Here is a 17,900-nt window from a genome sequence, read left to right as displayed (position 1 = left end):
TTTGTTTTGAAAGCAACCGCTTCATTTCCGGTGGAGACCTAACTCTCGCTAACTTGTCTCGCGGATGTATATAAAAGGATCGGCTGCTGTAAGCTAGGAGGTGTTCTGACTACGGTCGACCAGCCGTTGACCTTCCGTCCTCTCACGCGCTTGAAACATGGCTCTGAGCCGGCTGGAAAGGGCTCAGGTATGGCTGTTGAAGGCGGTCACGGAGGTCCTCTTCGTCCTTTTTCGCTTCTTCTGCCCTCGGAGATCTGCTCTGTCAGGGAAGAAGCTCCCACCCGTCAGAAACCCGCTGCTGCTTATGTCGGCGACGCAGCTCGCCAAGAAGATCCGGCGAAAAGAGGTGTGTACCCGGTCAGACCACCCGGCTGGAGGAGGAGAGGGGTGTGTGTTTGTTTAACACTGGCTCCAAGCGCAGTAGATTTAACCATCTTCATGTCAGTTTGATTTAGACTCACATAAGCCGTTGTTACATCTGGAGGTCATGCGCTGTCGGTTTCCGCTTCTTACATCCCCTCTTTAGCTTCTATTTCCATTTTTAGTTCTATTTACAATCATTGGAGCTGAAGCACCTTGGTCCGCTCCTCAGGGACGGTTTCCCAACGCTTGCTTTCTGCTCCCAAGTCTCCACGCCCACAGTAAGACAGTAACACCTGTGGAATAACAACACACCTGTGCTGCCTGTACAGCCAGAATGGGAGCAGCATTTTGTCGGGCTGTGCTTTGCTCCAGACAGATGTGTGGAAGTTGGAGGTGACCAAATCTTGTACTTGTTGCCAGGTTTTATTGGTATGCACACATGGCGCATGTGCAGGTGCAGCTTTCATGTGGTGCTGGAGCGATTAATGCTGATTAATGGGTTACTCACAAATATTTTCAAAGCTATTGGACAGAAATGCCAAGAAACACGAGATGGGATAGGATAAAAGAAAGGAACATATTTAGGGAAGACTGCTCAGTAATAACATACAATAGTGCAGGAAACAGGGGTTCCCAAGGTGTGGGCGGGGGACACCCTTTTGGGCCGTGAAGCTGCTGTGAGCTGCGGGCCGTGAGAGGAGAGAGAGTTTTCAATGATTTATAAAAAACAACCCCCCCCCAAAAATCCCAAATAGGATTGTGCATTTTTAATTTTAAACTTGTATCCACTTTAGAGCAGGGGTGTCAAACATAAGGGCCTGGGGCCCAAATTGGCCAGGCAAAGACTCCAATCCGGCCATGCACTGGATGGCTCTGGAATGGGGGGGGGGGGCATGCATTTTGTATTTTTAACAGATTACAGCTTCTGTGACATTAATGCTACACCAATGTAATTAAGTAATATAAAAGCATTTAACAAAAGATTTTTTTTTTTCTTCACATAATTGTTGTGAATAAATAAAAAAAATCTTCAGTGTTATAATTATAGGATGGTCTGAGCAATCTCTTATCATTTAAACCCAAAGACTGCTTACTACAGCACCATTTCTTTATAATGAGAAAAACTGAGATGTATGGTTGTTTGCACTTTGTCTTATATTAAGATATCAGGAATTAAATATGTCATTAAACCTCTTTACAATGACAGAGTTTCACTGGTCACATCTTGAAGAACACGCACCTTTCTATATATACTTTTAGTATGACTCCAGTGTGGTGTGCAGGGGATGAGAGGCATCATCCACACTACTAAGTGCTTTCCTCTGTATCCAGGACTGAATCATCATCCCTGATGAGCTCATTGAGTGTGGCTCATTGAGTGTGTTTGCATCAGCTGCTCCACCGCACAGTAGCGTAAAAGCTGACACGGAAATCACCAAGTCTACTGAGGGGTGGAAAAAAAACAGGCTGTTACTGAATGACCTTTCCTGTACAGAGCCCCTTTGTTTTTAGATTACAGTATCTTATTGTAATCTAATTCACTCTGGGTGACTATATCAAACAGAAGGCTTGGTGTTTGGTGGTAGGGCTCTGTTTTGGACATAACCTGTATAAAAGATGGATGTAACTTTTGGCCAGGAAAAATGAAGCTAATGCCTTAAACCTGCATTCTTCCTAATGACCAGCAGGGGGCAACTCCTCTGATTACAGAAGACTTCTGGCCTGACAGTGTTTACAGAGGTCACTTCTGTAAACACCTTATTTCCTGATAATTTTCTTTGGTCTCAGTTACTAGTTTCAGAAAAACAAATAAAACATAAAATCCATTTTTTAGTTTATGGTTATTGTAAGAGTGGTAATGCTAACAGCTTGTCAATCAAAATTGTTAGCCAATAAGTGTGGAGTGTCACTGGCACATCCGCTGCTCACTCATAAAAAAACATGTTGATGTTAAGCGCTCAGCTACAGACTTCAATGACACATCACTGTAGCTTTCCTCCTTTTTTTTTTTTTTAATAGCGTCTGTGATTCTGGTAGAGCAGCACGCACCAGTGACAGGAGACGTAGCAGGAACAACTTGAAAGGAGGAACTGTGGGTTGCAAAGCGGCTTGCAGATGTACAGCAGCTGTAGAGAAGCTGAAGCAGCTTTTATAATCCACTCTAAAGACACAGAAGTCAAAACCTTATTTCCTTTTTTAAAAAAATTTTTTTTCTTAAGGACAAATCAGATTCAAGTTTCACCCTCAGTTTGACTTGTTCTCCTGTTCTGTGACATTCTTTCTGTAATGAACCATAACGTGTCCTTACGTGGTCTAAATGTTGTGTCCCTGCAGGTGTCCAGCGTGGAGGTGGTGCAGGCTTACATTGACAGGATCCAGGAAGTTAACCCTTTCGTAAATGCTGTTGTGAAAGACAGGCAAGAAACGATCATCTCTATTTCCCTGATGCCTAATAGTGTGCTCTTGAGCTGCAGTGATTGATTATTTTATTGACAGGAAGGCAGAAATAAACATTTTCCTGGCCCAGCACAGGGTATGATGATGTGAGGCTTTTTTTTTTTGCTTTAACTCAGAAATGAAACAAAAATGTATCAATATATCGGCCTTGAAGAATGCCATCAGACTATTGGGAGAAAATATGATGTTTACCCTTGGCAGTGTGTATCTGTTGTGTCACATCACGTTAGCTCTGGGTAAATGTGCAAAGGTAGTGTGAGGAAAATATAAAAAAGATTTAAGTGTTGAAGTTTTCTCAGCAAAAGAAAACATGTAATTTATAGTGACAATACAATGCACAGTTTGCACTGCTGTAATTTGATATTTTACAATTTTATTTTGAGCCTTTGAACTGGGCCTCTTGAGTCAATATTTATCAATGGGCCAACATTATCGTCTGATATTAGCTATTTGTCCGTCTATCTGGATCAGTTGTTACATAAGATGATAAATGAAAATTTAAAATTTAAACAAAGACAGGAGAAACACCCTTCATCCATGTGACGAGTGCTGAGGTTGCATGTTTTTTCCACCGGGGGCATTCTGTAACGTCCCTTTTAGCAACATGCGCTTTTGGAAGACCGAAACAATAACCAGCTAATCTGAGGAGAGTTGGGCGGAGCATAACAAGTAATAACAAGTTTGTTTTACATGTCCTAAAGAAAAAAACGGCCAACATATCAGAATATACAAAATAATGGTCTTAAAAATCTCGCATTTGTCAGGCTCTACTCCCGACTGCGGTGATTGTGTTTGTGTATTTTTAATGCAGTTATCTCATAAATAATGAGGATTTCTAAATGGCTAATTGTGCTAACGGACCATTCAAGAAGTTTATGCTCCTGGTTAGGAGATTTACTAATTAATTAGCTGATTAATTAACTAATTAGCAGGTTTCTACAATGCACCCATACGGTTAATGGATGCACCTGTTATCAATGGCTAATAAAAGAACAGTACAGTGCAAATATGGTCAAAAAGCATGGCAAGGCACATGTTCCCTGCATAATGGACTCTACAGGGAGTACAGAATTATTAGGCAAGTTGTATTTTTGAGGAATAATTTTATTATTGAACAACAACCATGTTCTCAATGAACCCAAAAACTCATTAATATCAAAGCTGAATGTTTTTGGAAGTAGTTTTAGTTTGATTTTAGTTTTAGCTATTTTAGGGGATATCTGTGTGTGCAGGTGACTATTACTGTGCATAATTATTAGGCAACTTAACAAAAACAAATATATACCCATTTCAATTATTTATTTTTACCAGTGAAACCAATATAACATCTCCACATTCACAAATATACATTTCTGACATTCAAAAGAAAACAAAAACAAATCAGCGACCAATATAGCCACCTTTCTTTGCAAGGACACTCAAAAGCCTGCCATCCATGGATTCTGTCAGTGTTTTGATCTGTTCACCATCAACATTGCGTGCAGCAGCAACCACAGCCTCCCAGACACTGTTCAGAGAGGTGTACTGTTTTCCCTCCTTGTAAATCTCACATTTGATGATGGACCACAGGTTCTCAATGGGGTTCAGATCAGGTGAACAAGGAGGCCATGTCATTAGTTTTTCTTCTTTTATACCCTTTCTTGCCAGCCACGCTGTGGAGTACTTGGACGCGTGTGATGGAGCATTGTCCTGCATGAAAATCATGTTTTTCTTGAAGGATGCAGACTTCTTCCTGTACCACTGCTTGAAGAAGGTGTCTTCCAGAAACTGGCAGTAGGACTGGGAGTTGAGCTTGACTCCATCCTCAACCCGAAAAGGCCCCACAAGCTCATCTTTGATGATACCAGCCCAAACCAGTACTCCACCTCCACCTTGCTGGCGCCTGAGTGGGACTGGAGCTCTCTGCCCTTTACCAATCCAGCCACGGGCCCATCCATCTGGCCCATCAAGACTCACTCTCATTTCATCAGTCCATAAAACCTTAGAAAAATCAGTCTTGAGATATTTCTTGGCCCAGTCTTGACGTTTCAGCTTGTGTGTCTTGTTCAGTGGTGGTCGTCTTTCAGCCTTTCTTACCTTGGCGATGTCTCTGAGTATTGCACACCTTGTGCTTTTGGGCACTCCAGTGATGTTGCCGCTCTGAAATACAGCCAAACTGGTGGCAAGTGGCATCTTGGCAGCTGCACGCTTGACTTTTCTCAGTTCATGGGCAGTTATTTTGCACCTTGGTTTTTCCACACGCTTCTTGTGACCCTGTTGACTATTTTGAATGAAACGCTTGATTGTTCGATGATCACGCTTCAGAAGCTTTGCAATTTTAAGACTGCTGCATCCCTCTGCAAGATATCTCACTATTTTTGACTTTTCTGAGCCTGTCAAGTCCTTCTTTTGACCCATTTTGCCAAAGGAAAGGAAGTTGCCTAATAATTATGCACACCTGATATAGGGTGTTGATGTCATTAGACCACACCCCTTCTCATTACAGAGATGCACATCACCTAATATGCTTAATTGGTAGTAGGCGTTCGAGCCTATACAGCTTGGAGTAAGACAACATGCATGAAGAGGATGATGTGGACAAAATACTCATTTGCCTAATAATTCTGCACTCCCTGTATAATCAGCTTGGTGAATCTCTCATTTTCATACTATACTAGCATCAGGTCAAAACCTTTTGCCTCTAAATTTGTCAGGACGTCAGTAAAAGTAAACTGCATTTCCTTCTGTCCAGGTTTGCTGCTGCCCTTCAGGAGGCGGCTCAGGTCGATAAGCTGATTGAGGAGGAGACTGGAGGAGAGGAGGTGCTGGAGGACCGGCTGCCTTTATTAGGAGTCCCACTTTCCGTGAAAGAGTCTTATGCCCTCCAGGGTAACTTCCAGAAATTTAATCTCCCGTCAGCCGCGTGAAACCTGACACTTTACTGTGGTTACCTGCGTCAGCTGACCTGAGTTTTACTCAGTATTTGATACTGTTAACATGTCTCAGTCCACACACACTCATTGGGAACATACAGCACTTTGGACTATGTATGCAAGTATGCATTTAAGCGCTGTAAATCCTCTTAGAAGGTTTTACTGTGGTAGTTAGTTTTCAGACTTCAGGTCTGGTTTTTTACTTGCTGTTCACTGAAGGAGAAAACTAGAAGACAGAAACGTTTTCCATCAGATAAAAATGATGCTGAGGGAAAAGCAGAGCTGTTAGTCTTTAGTTTTAGTTAGTCACTGTGAATCCACTCTGCACATGTGACACATCTCCCTTCTGCAGGCATGCCTTTCACTACAGGCCTGGTCTCCAGGCGAGGAATCGTGGCCACGGTCGACGCTCCACCTGTGGCCCTGCTGAAGAGAGCGGGTGCCATCCCGCTGGGTGTCACCAACACAAGCGAGCTCTGCATGTGGTATGAATCGCACAACCACATCTACGGCATCACCAACAACCCGTACGACCTGGAGAGGATACCGGGAGGAAGCTCAGGTTAACAACTGGTGTTGAGACAAAGTTGAAATTATTGTTTTGCTGGCGTCTGTGTTTTTGTTCCCAGGAGTCGTCCTGGTTTTAATCATATTACTGAGGCTCTGGCTGTGGTGCTCTCATTTATTTGTGGGGTTTTTTTCACCTTTCCCTGCTTTCAGGTCTGGTTGAATGCTATTTTATGTGGAAAATGTTCAATGCCGTCTTGTGTGTCTGCAGACAGAGCTGTGCAAAATCTAAAAACCTCGTGATGTCTCTTTCTGTGTCTTTGTGTGCGAAGACTACACTAAACCTCTGTGACCTGCTTTTTTTTAAAGGCAATTTTAACCATAAAATCTCCAACCAAACCATTTTTAGTCGAGTTGCTTTATGCATACACAAGGATGTGTATGTGCCTAACACTGCAACACTAAATCAGTAGAGTTTTAATAGTAACACTGCTTATTTCAAACATTTAATGAACAAATACAGTTTATGTTGCCATTTTTCTCAAAACAAAAATGTTCGTATCTGGAGGTAAACGTACTTTGTTGGCTCTGTGAGGACTTTTATTGACAGTAATGGTGCAGATAAAGTCCACTTCCACTGACTTATCTCTGCTCTCTCACTGTTTATCACCTGTTGCTCTGGGCTCAGGGGGAGAGGGCAGCATACTGGGAGCGGCAGGTTCAGTCATCGGTGTGGGCTCAGACATCGGCGGCAGCATTCGCATGCCCTGTTTCTTCAATGGAATATTTGGCCATAAAACTACTCCAGGTAAAAGACACTGGCTGTGAATCTGATAACCCCAACACATAAGCTAATGTTGTAGCTCTGTTTTTTTTTTGGGGGGGGGGGACAATGTGACAGGGGTCGCTCATAGACATGAACCTCCAGAGGATTATCATGTGTGCCTGCAGCTCCCCTCTGCTTCTTTTTCAGCTTTACAACTTTACAGCTAACTGCTCACATAGCACAGTGACACAGTTAGAGCCCAGCTGAGGACACAGTGGAGCATTTAGCAGCTAAACAGGCAGGTTTGTCTCAGGAGATTTCTGTTCAGCGCTGTTAAAATGTACATTAAAGCTTTCTAGTTTGGGTTTGGGTTTTACATTTATCGGGTGGACAGAAACTGCTACCCACTGCACCAAATCAAATTGAAATCTTCGTGTATGTCAGCGTTTTGCTTACAGATTGTTTGTAATAGCAAAAAAAATATTTTTTCTTTTAGGTGTCGTGTCCTGTGAGAACCAGTACCCTCCTTTCTCTGGCAGGCAGGAGGAGTACCTCAGCTCTGGTCCCATGTGTCGCTACGCTGAGGACCTGCTGCCTATGCTCAAGATCATGGCCGGACCCAGAGTTAACATGTAAGGCCCTGCTGCTGTTGCTGCATCTGAGTGTAATTTGGGGCTAATGTGTTAATTCTTTTATTTATTTGCATGAATTTATCTACACTTTATCTACATGTACAACTGACACAGTGCGCAGTCTGTGGTTGTGCACAAATACAGTTCTTATGGTGCCAAGGTAAGAACTGGGGCTTACTTAGAAGAGGCTGCAGGCAGGGAAATGCTATAACATTTTAGAGTGTGTGTGTGTGTGTGTGTGTGATCAAATTATGGAAATGGAAATATGGCAAACTGGACACACCCACATTGATAAATTTATATCAGATGTTTCATATCCCTAATCTGCACAATAAAATGCACTCTGCTATCTCAGTCCTAATCTTTTTTTAGTGCTTCATTGATGTGATAACGATCCACACACAGTAACATTTTATACTCTCCTAAACTTCTTACATTTTATGTGGCTGACGATTGCTCGCACATAAGAGGATTTTGGATATTGGCTTAAATGTTACATCCTGGCCACGATGATAAACTAACCACATCATGTCTTGTCTTCTTCGTCCCCATCACCCCCAACCATATCCTGTTAAAAGGGAGTTTTTTTTCTTCTCACTGCCTCAGATTGCTTCCTCATATGGGGTTTTGTGATTGTCAGGGTTTCTTTCTAATATAGTCAATTCTTTATTCTTATATCTTTCTAATATTTTAGGCTTAGGGAGTGGCTGCAGGTCATCCACTAAGTGGAACGGTGGTGGTTTGAACCCTGGCTGTTCTAGTTTGCATGCAAAGTATTCTTGGGAAAGATACTGAACCCTAAGTTGCTCACCGATGCATCCATTGGAGTGTGAATGTTAGAAATAGACAGCACTTAAAAAAGTGCTTATATGATTACGTGTGAATGAGTGAATAATGCATCTTGTATAAAGCGCTTTGAGTGCTCTACTAGAAACCCACTACGTAAGAACCAACCCATTTACTTTTTACCCTACAATATAAAGCAACTTAATGTCACTGTTATGATTTTTATTAATTTAATTTAAAGAATATTGAAGTTTTCTTTGTTTTTGTGAAGCCAAAAGCAGGAGATGCCAGACATAATCCAGGCATTTAACTACAGAGAGGTATTTTGGGCAGCCTGTAAACAGGGTTTTACCAGGGCTATAATAACGTTAGCGCTTGATGTTGAGGTTTCATTTACATCAGCATAATGGACACATTTGTTTATCAAATGGTCTAAAATTACAAGGAATTGTATAGATTTCTGTCACAAAAAAGCTAACATATGCGTTTTCTTCACCGTTGTGTTTGAACCACTGAAGGCTCATTGTTAGCCAGGGAAAACCCTGCATTCCTGCCAGTGGTTTCATGTTATTCCACTGATCAATGGTGGCTGCAGTGTGCCAAGGTAAGCAGGGACGTGCCAGCAAAGGCAGAGAAGAAGACTCAGAGCAATGCCAAAATGGATATAATCAATGCACGTTTGAAAATGCACAAAGTCTTGTTTGCTGGAGTTCTGTGATGGGGTAAATGCTTTTATTTTGCCCATCGGGCTGAAAGACGCACAGTACTCAGTCATCCTTTGAAACAAACAAAAGGTTTTCTTCAGGAAGGAGACTTGACTTGGGCTCTGGGTCTCTGGGGGTTACAAGGGTCAGGATTGTTTGCATGGACTTTAACCGATTCTGACTCAACACAGCTACAGTGGTTCAGCAGTGCTCTTGCTTGTTTCCACTTGTGCTCACAGGTTGTCCTTAAACACAAAGGTCGACCTAAAGAAGCTGCGGTTCTTCACCATCCCTCATGACGGCGGCTCTCCTCTCATAACCCCCGTCAGCAAAGAGCTCGTAGACATTCAGAGGAAGGTGCGTTTCTTCTGTCCGTCGCAGAACTCTTACACACTTAGGAGGAATCGTTTCACACTTTAAACCCTCGTGTGGTCTTCCACAGGTAGCCGAGCGCCTGGAGGCAGACCTCGGAGTGAAAGTCCAAGAAGTGCATTTCCCTGAGCTCCACTACAGCTTCCAGATCTGGGACACCTACATGGTCCTTCCTGACAAGGAGGGCAAAGTAGGTCCAGAACATTAACTTTACAGCAGACAGAGTCAGCGGGTGAATGATGAAGACAAGGGAGAGAAACAGGCATTGGTTTCTGGCCGTTGCCAGGACTTTCCAGCTAATAAGGCACGTCTCACTAAAAGAGAAAGCAGGCTGAGTCTTAGTCACAGCACCTATTGTAGTCTGCTGCCCAGAAATGGTCCCCTAATCTGTTTAGCTGCCTGTGCACGCACACACACACACGCGCACACACACAGAGTAATGTTTCTGCCACTTCAGAGGACAATACCCGCATCTAGATTTCCTGCAGACGCCTAGCATTAAACCAGGTCTCCTCATTAAAATGTAAAGCTTTACAATGTGATCAGTTTTTGTTACTAACTCAGAGTTATGTGCTTGGGAAGAGATTTATGTGCCCACACAGTTACATCCATGCAGTTCTTATCAGCTAATCTGAGAAGTTTCTGTTACCAGGCTGTGAGTTAGTCACAATCAGTTTACTGCTACTTTCTACTTTAATGCACCAGTTGTAGAAAGTTTGACTTAAAGAGGACCTACTATACTTTTCCTTATTTTATGTCTTATACTGTCACAGTGCTGGATGCTCATACTGAACATGGCCATGGAGTTTCTTCTTTTCCTACTATTGGCTCTGTGTGATGTAAGAGAGAGGGGATGTCCTTATGTGGTCTTCTCAGGCACCGTATAAGAGCATTCAGTGATTGATCGCATGTAGTTGCAGCGACCATCTGGTCATCCAGAGGTTGAGCCTCGTCTTTAAGTTGTATTCCTATATAAAAGCAAGGTTGCTGTATTGAAGTTAAATCACCGTTCTGTAGCAACTACGTCAAATATCAGTGGAGGTATTTGTTTCAGATCTGAGCTTCTGGACTCTGTAACTAGTTAGTGTGAATTGTATTTAGAGAGCAACAGATTTGCAATTCCTTCCGATTTATCACAGTTAGTTGACATATTGCTACACAGATTGAATTGAAGACAGCAGCTGATGAGTGATCGCAGACCCGGTCCCTGTCTTTGAAGCAACAATTTCAAAGGCAACATTGCAACTTCAGTGGACATGGTGGCAGTAATTTTGGTTTTGCTCTGGTCTCCAAGTACTGTAGCATAAAAGGGTTCTGGTAGAGTCCAAGAACAAAAATATGGGTTGGAAATGGGTAAACTTATCTAGGTATATATGGCAAGGTAAAAGACCAAGGGTTCGCCTCAAAACATTACAGCTGGCTAAGCAAAAGGGAGGATGGGGCTTGCCTTATTTCAGATATTACTATTTTGCAGTGCAGATGAGAGCAGTGATATGCTGGTGTAACCCGTCATACACTGCCCAATGGAAAAACCTTGAGGAAAAAATGTTGTCCATTCCCATTCAGGCAATTTTAGCTGATAATAATTTACAAACTTACTTAAGTAACATTGATAACCCATGGGTGAAACGGACCCTTGAAACATGGAAAACTGTTATAAAGGAACATAAACTAGAGGCCAACATTATAGCTCTTAAATGGTGTGCTTACGACTCAGAGTTCATACCTAATAAATTGGATTCTAGATTCAAGGATTGGATAGCAAAGGGTATAACAGACCTATGTAGTATAATGAAAGATGGAAAATTGCTCAGTTTTGAAACGCTTAAAAGGACATATTTATTAGAAAAACAAGACTTCTATCGATATCTGCAGCTACGGCATTATGTTGATGATACGAAGACGAAAAATGCAACAAAGACAGGCACACGTTTGATTGATTTGTTTATAAAAAGCTATAATTCAGAAACTATTGATAGAATTGTTTCATGTCTGTATAAGGGTCTTTTGGACTTGACATCACATTCAACTTCATATATTAAAATAAAATGGGAGAAGGAAGGAGGGATAAATATATCTGAGGAAGAATGGACGGCGATATGGAGGTATCAATGGATGTGTACAAGCTCCCAAAAATGGAGGGAATTCGGCTGGAAGAGTCTAATTAGGTATTTTATAACACCCTCCCAGAAGTCTCACTATGATAATAACCCCCCTGTCTGCTGGAGAAACTGTGGAAATCAAAGTGCAAACCACTACCATATTTTTGGGACTGCTCTGTTTTGAGGGACTATTGAGAGAAAATACAACGCTCTACAGTATATCTTCAAATGTGAAATACCCTTGAGAGTAAGACTATGTTTTTGGACACGTACCTCAGGAATGGCCGAAAAGTGATAAACATTTAGTAAATATTTTGCTGGTGGCCTGTAAAAAGGGTATTACCAGAAAATGGTTATCACCGGAGAGCCCAACTATAAATATATGGATGGACATTACAATGGACATCTATAAAATGGAAAAGATAACAGCTTTTGTTAATCACAAATTGGATAAATTTACATCCTATTGGGAAAACTGGGTCAAATATGTCACGCCTCATAGGCCAGATTTTATTTTCACAAACCAGTAGTTATGATGTCTGAGAGTATGCAAGAGTCAGATCACCCCCTATCAGTACATAGTTGTTTTTTTTGTTTTTTTTTTTGCCTGTTTGTTTCAACTGTTGCTATGGCTGTAAGTTTTTTTCTTCTTATTACCTGGATATAAACTAAAATACTATTTCGGCAATAAGGGCAGACAACAGATGCAAGAAGTATCCTCATGTGATGTATATGCTGTGAATGTCTGTTTCTGAATGTCAATGGAAAAATAAAAAATTATAAAAAAAAAAAAAAAAAAGGAAATGGGTAAACTAGGTATTCTTTAAACCAAATCAATATCATTCAGGCATCTAAATGTACCAAGTTACAGAGAGCTAAATCAAAATGCCCAGTATAGGAGTTCAGTATTGAACCACTGGTTTCCAGTCTTTGTTGTTTCTGCATTTTTCCAAAAATTAAGTTTCTGCACTTTTTCTCAGATCAGATTTGTATCTTGTCTGTATTTTGAATCACATAAGACCCAGTGAGGTAAACTTCGCAACCAAAAACCAAAATTCATGTGGCTGTACTTTTTTTTTTATTTTTTTTATTTTTATTTTTTTATTTTTTATTTTTTTTTCTTCTTTCCTTGACCCATGAATCATTTCACACCCACCTGTTCGGTTGTTATCGTCTTTACAAAGTGGGCAGTAAAGTGGCATCACTGCAGTGCAGGGAGCCCAAAAAGATGTTAGAGCTGGCACTCAAAGATTAGTGACGCAGCCACTCTGCTCTACTCTCTACTCCTGACATCCATATTTGTTATATTTGACTGAAGTGGTTTCATGACGGGAACATTTCGTGGCCTGTGGGCTTCTGCTGTTTTCAGGTGCTCAGTGACTAATAAATCATTACTAACTTTAAACCTGAGCCTGGTGTAGTGATGCCACACAGGCGCAGGTTACTGGCACGATAATGATGACAACTTGGACAGTCTGTCAGCAGAAAATAGCAAGCATGCTTGAAAGGAAGCAATAAAGAACATGGAGAGATAATACACAGTCTGTGTCCTTTCTATGACCTTTAAAAGAACTGAAATGTTTCTTTTTTTTTTTTTTTTTCTCCCAGCCTCCTCAGACGTTTGCTGAGTTGATGGGAGAACCAGGACGACCAGCTTGGCCTCTGTGGGAGCTGCTGAAGTGGATGATAGGAAAATCAGATCACACCCTCGCTGCTATCGGTAAAGGCTGCAGTAATACAGACTTCCAAAGTGTTCAATAGTAGCTCTAAATTAAAAAAAACAAACACTGTTATAAAAATGATAAAGTAATAAATGAATAAACAGCATTTAAAGTTTCTGTGAACTGACGTCTTCAGTTGTGGGCCTGGTGGAGATGACTCGCATGTCCAAAAAGTCGTCCTCCATCATCCAGATAAAGGAGAAGCTGCAGAAGGAGGTGGACGAGCTGCTGGGTGCTGACGGTGTTTTCCTTTACCCCTCTCACCCCAGAGTGGCCCCCAAACACCACCACCCACTCCTAAGACCCTTCGACTTCTCATACACCGGTCAGTGACGTTCCACTTCTCACCTGATCTTATTTTAACAGCCCACAGCCGCACAGCAGCATCACGATTAATATCACAGCCATTAAAATCCAGAAACAGCTGATCTGCTGGGACTTTCCCACACAGTCATTTACAAAGAAACGTCTGAAAAAGAGAGAATGCCTCGATGTCAAAGGAGAATGCTGCTTCAAATTGATGGGTTGGCAGTAGTTTGAATAACTTTGGGCCCCTTAGTATCAGCTGGTTTTAAACCCCACAGCCTGCCTGAGTATTGTTGCTGATCATGTCCCTTTATGACCACAGTGCACCATCTCACACCATGTCACAAAGCACAAATCACCTCAGACTTGTTTCTTGACCATAACAGTGAGTTCCCTGTACTCACATGGTCTCCACTCACCAGTAGAGCAACTTTGCGTTTTTTTTGGAACGGGAGATTCACGTCATGGATGTGCAGCAGCTGTGTGTTTTCAGTCACATCACTTTGCAAAATAACCTTTAAAGCTCAGTTGAAAAGAACAGTGGGAGCCTTCAAAACCTTTTTACATCCTGGACACTGTCTGTGATTCATCTTATGTCTGACAGTCATTTTCAAAGTTGCTGTTTCTGGATTATGGCTGTTAAAAAGATTAATTCCACTTATTAAGACATTTGGCTGGCTGGGGTCTTTACTAAGATCTTCAACACTTCACTGTCCCAGTCCTGCATCCCACCGTGCCTAAAGTCAGCCACAATTGTCCCACTGCCAAAGCGTACTAACATTAGCAGCCTCAACGACTACCGACCAGTTGCTCTAACACCTGTTATAATGAAGTGCTTTGAGAAACTGGTCCGACGTCACATCATGTCCTGCTTGCCACCCACACTCGACCCGCTCCAGTTTGCATACAGAGCTAACAGATCAACTGAAGACGCCATTATTACAACGCTCCACACCACCATCTCTCACCTGGAAGTGCAGGGCCGTTATGCCAGGCTGCTCTTTGTTGACTTTAGCTCTGCTTTCAATACGATACTCCCGGACAGACTAATAGTTAAACTGCTGGAAATCGGACTTCCTTCTACCACCTGCCGCTGGATCAGAGACTTCCTCTCAGACCGTGTACAGAGAGTTAGAGTGGGGCCTCATCTTTCCTCAGCCCTCAGCCTTAACACCGGCTCCCCACAAGGCTGTGTACTGAGTCCCCTACTGTACACTCTGTACACACATGACTGTGTTAGTACCCACCCAGACAACGCAGTCATCAAGTTTGCAGATGATACCACCGTGGTGGGGCTCATCTCTGGGGAGATGAGACGGGCGTACAGAGCTGAAGTTCAGAGGCTGTCAGATTGGTGTGTAGATAACAACCTGGACCTCAATACCAACAAGACAAAAGAACTTGTTGTTGATTTCAGAAGGAGGAAGTCTGAGCTGCAGCCTGTCAGCATCAACGGGAGTGTGTGGAAAGGGTCTCCAGTTTCAAGTTTCTGGGTGTGCACATAGACACAGACCTCCAATGGAGCTCTAACACCTCTGCGGTTTTAAAGAAGGCCCAACAGCGTCTCCACTTTCTGAGAATCCTCAGAAAAATGGACCTGAAGAAGGAGCTGCTGACCGTCTTCTACCGCTGCTCCATTGAAAGTGTGCTGACATATTGCATCAGTGTGTGGTTCTCCAGCTGCACCGCAGCACACACAAAAAGGCACCCAGAGGGTCATCAACATGGCCCAAAAATCATTGGACATCCTCTTCCCTCCCTGAAGGACCTGTACAGCACTCGCTGTCTCAAGAGGGCACGCAGCATCCTACGGGACTGCACACACCCAGGACACGGGTGTTTAAGCTGCTGCCGTCTGGCAGGAGGTTCAGGCTGCTGAGGTCCCGAACGAATAGACTCAAGGACAGCTTTTACAACAGGGCAATAGCCCTAGTCAATGCAAATAGCTAAACTTGACTGGCTACCTACCTGGACTTACCGTTAACAACGGTAAAAACAGTAATAATAATAATAATATTTATATTTATAGCAAGGTGCAATAATAATTAATGTGCAATAATAACAGTAATACAAATACACTTCTTCTTCTTCTTCTTTTTAACTAAGTTATTATACTGTGTTGTGTTGTTTGTGTTGCGTTGTGATGTGTCGTATCGTGTCATGTTGTGTTGTGTTACATGGTTGGTTGTTGCCGACGTAGGACAGTTTTCCAATTTCATTGTACTAGTGTACTATGTATGACTGTGCAATGACAATAAAGAGTTATCTTATCTTATCTTATCTTATTTGCTCTTTTTTCCCCATACACAGGTATAATTAACATGCTGGGGCTGCCGGTGACTCAGTGTCCTCTGGGTGTGGGTGAAGAGGGTCTGCCTCTGGGCGTGCAGGTCGTTGCGGGGAAGCTGCAGGACCACCTGACCCTCGCTGTGGCCCTCCACCTGGAGAAGACGTTCGGAGGCTGGAAGGACCCCGGAGCAAACTAAAAGCACATGCTCGCACACTAGCAGTCATCACCAAGCCTGCAGAGCAGGTCTGGTTTGGCTGAGGTAGCGGTACTGCCTGATGTAGTACACAGAGAGGGGTAGAGTCGTCGTTTTGGATGTTGTAGTAGGAAAGATTTAACTTTTGCACTAATAAGAATTCAGTCATGATTTTGTCATCTACTCTTTTCACAGACTGCCATGAACCTGAGCTTTAACAAACTGAAAAGCTATCAGCTCTCTATGAGCATTCACTGTATGACATAGGACAGGGTGTTTGTGGAGACAGGCCTCGCACTTCCCTTGTTTTTCCACCTGCTTCACTCATGTATGTGCAGACTCATTGTTACTGTTTTGACTTTCAAAAGGTCACTTACATGACAGGTTTGATTGTTTATGTCCACAATCGCAGCCACCCAGGTTGTTACTGTTGCTCTGACTGATTGGACCTCTGCAAACACTCAGCGTGAACCTGAGCAGAAGTCTCCTGAATACATTAAAGAATGATTTGTGCCGCAATTACAGAGGCAAACAGACAGAGCTGACAATCAGGTACGGGCTAGACATGATCATGCATTAAACACTGGAAATAAAGTGTTAACCAAAGTGCTTTATAGAGATGACATTAGATGGTCCAATAAGCCAGAAGAACAGAATGGCAGGCGCCAGTGGAATAGAGATTAAAAAGGAATACTTATCTGACATCGGTAGAGGAAAACAGCCTTAATTTAATGATAATATGAATGTTGCAGATCAGTGCAGCGACTGAGGCGCATGCTTTATGTTGCAACTCATTTTAATTAATAAAAAAGTATTGTTTCCTACTACAGCTGTTTTTCTTTTAAAAACCCTGCTTGACTTATTCCAATGAAGAATTCAAGGTGATTGTTATGCACACACAGGCCAGAACACCAAATGTGTAAGGACCAATGGGCAACACTTTAGCTGAAATGGATGGTTGTTTTTTTTCTTTAAATAGCTCATCCACCCAGATAACTGTATTCAGAGCACAATGATCAGCAATTGGCTAAACAACATGACTGACATAGACAATCCCATAAAATAGGATTTCAATTTTTCTGAGTGAAATTCTCCTTGGCAACAGGGAGGAAAAACCTCTTTAACAGGAATAAACCTGAAGCCAAATCAGGCTCAGGACAGGACAGCAATCTGCCTTTTAATACAGTATCACTGTTAAGTTCCAGACATGAATCACAATCAGTAAAGAATTAAGTTGGTTAATTAAAAACAATGAAAGTGAACAGATTTTATATTTTCATTTCACTGCAACAAGATTTACAGAAACTTTGTTGAGCTCTTGGTGTATTAGATCACTTATGGGATATTGATCCCTACGTGGTGACCTGTGCTCACATATTAAAAAAAAGTGCATTCACACTATTCTGAAGCAGTTTAGAGTCGCGGTCGGTTCCTCTCTCAGCATGACTTTTAAGCTTGGACTAGTTGGCAGGTGTTTTTAGGTCCAGGTTATGATCGAGTTTTGAGGTGGAAGGACACATGCTGCCTAATTCATGCTGTACTAAGACTTTGAGAAATGCTCATGCCACACACAAAGACGACTATACTTGTTTCAAATGGAGATCTCTGCTATGTGTTGGTAAATTAACTGTATTTTTGACTGAAGCCACATCAAGGTACTCATGAGCAGGGCAGGACGCAGACTAAATGTTGAAACAAAACCACACTGGAGACACACTGGCTCATTGGAGATATCTTAATAAGCATGTGTTTAAAAGTGTAAGATAAGTTAAACACAAAATAAACCCCC

General features: G+C 42.2%; 1 protein-coding gene across 1 annotated transcript; it reads left to right on the top strand.

Moving 5' to 3' along the window:
- Positions 1 to 16,935, top strand: faah2b (fatty acid amide hydrolase 2b). Its single transcript, XM_031756842.2, has 11 exons — positions 1 to 346; positions 2,698 to 2,780; positions 5,552 to 5,688; positions 6,085 to 6,294; positions 6,928 to 7,047; positions 7,502 to 7,637; positions 9,367 to 9,484; positions 9,570 to 9,689; positions 13,210 to 13,321; positions 13,459 to 13,647; positions 15,939 to 16,935. The coding sequence occupies exons 1-11, from the start codon at positions 158 to 160 to the stop codon at positions 16,112 to 16,114; spliced, it is 1,590 nt and encodes a 529-aa protein (XP_031612702.1). The 5' UTR covers positions 1 to 157; the 3' UTR covers positions 16,115 to 16,935.
- The last annotated feature ends 965 nt before the right edge of the window (positions 16,936 to 17,900 follow it).

This window comes from Oreochromis aureus, linkage group 3, assembly GCF_013358895.1.
Source record: "Oreochromis aureus strain Israel breed Guangdong linkage group 3, ZZ_aureus, whole genome shotgun sequence".
Lineage (NCBI taxonomy): Eukaryota > Metazoa > Chordata > Actinopteri > Cichliformes > Cichlidae > Oreochromis > Oreochromis aureus.
Note: the sequence above shows the minus strand (reverse complement) of the source record. Positions and strands in the feature narration are given on the sequence as shown.

Excerpts from the sequence above, each read along its gene's own strand:
- faah2b (XM_031756842.2), top strand. The coding sequence starts at position 158 with ATGGCTCTGAGCCGGCTGGAAAGGGCTCAGGTATGGCTGTTGAAGGCG. Across the intron at positions 2,781-5,551 it reads AATGCTGTTGTGAAAGACAG|GTTTGCTGCTGCCCTTCAGG; the intron begins GCAAGAAACGAT and ends CCTTCTGTCCAG. Across the intron at positions 13,648-15,938 it reads CTTCGACTTCTCATACACCG|GTATAATTAACATGCTGGGG; the intron begins GTCAGTGACGTT and ends CCCCATACACAG.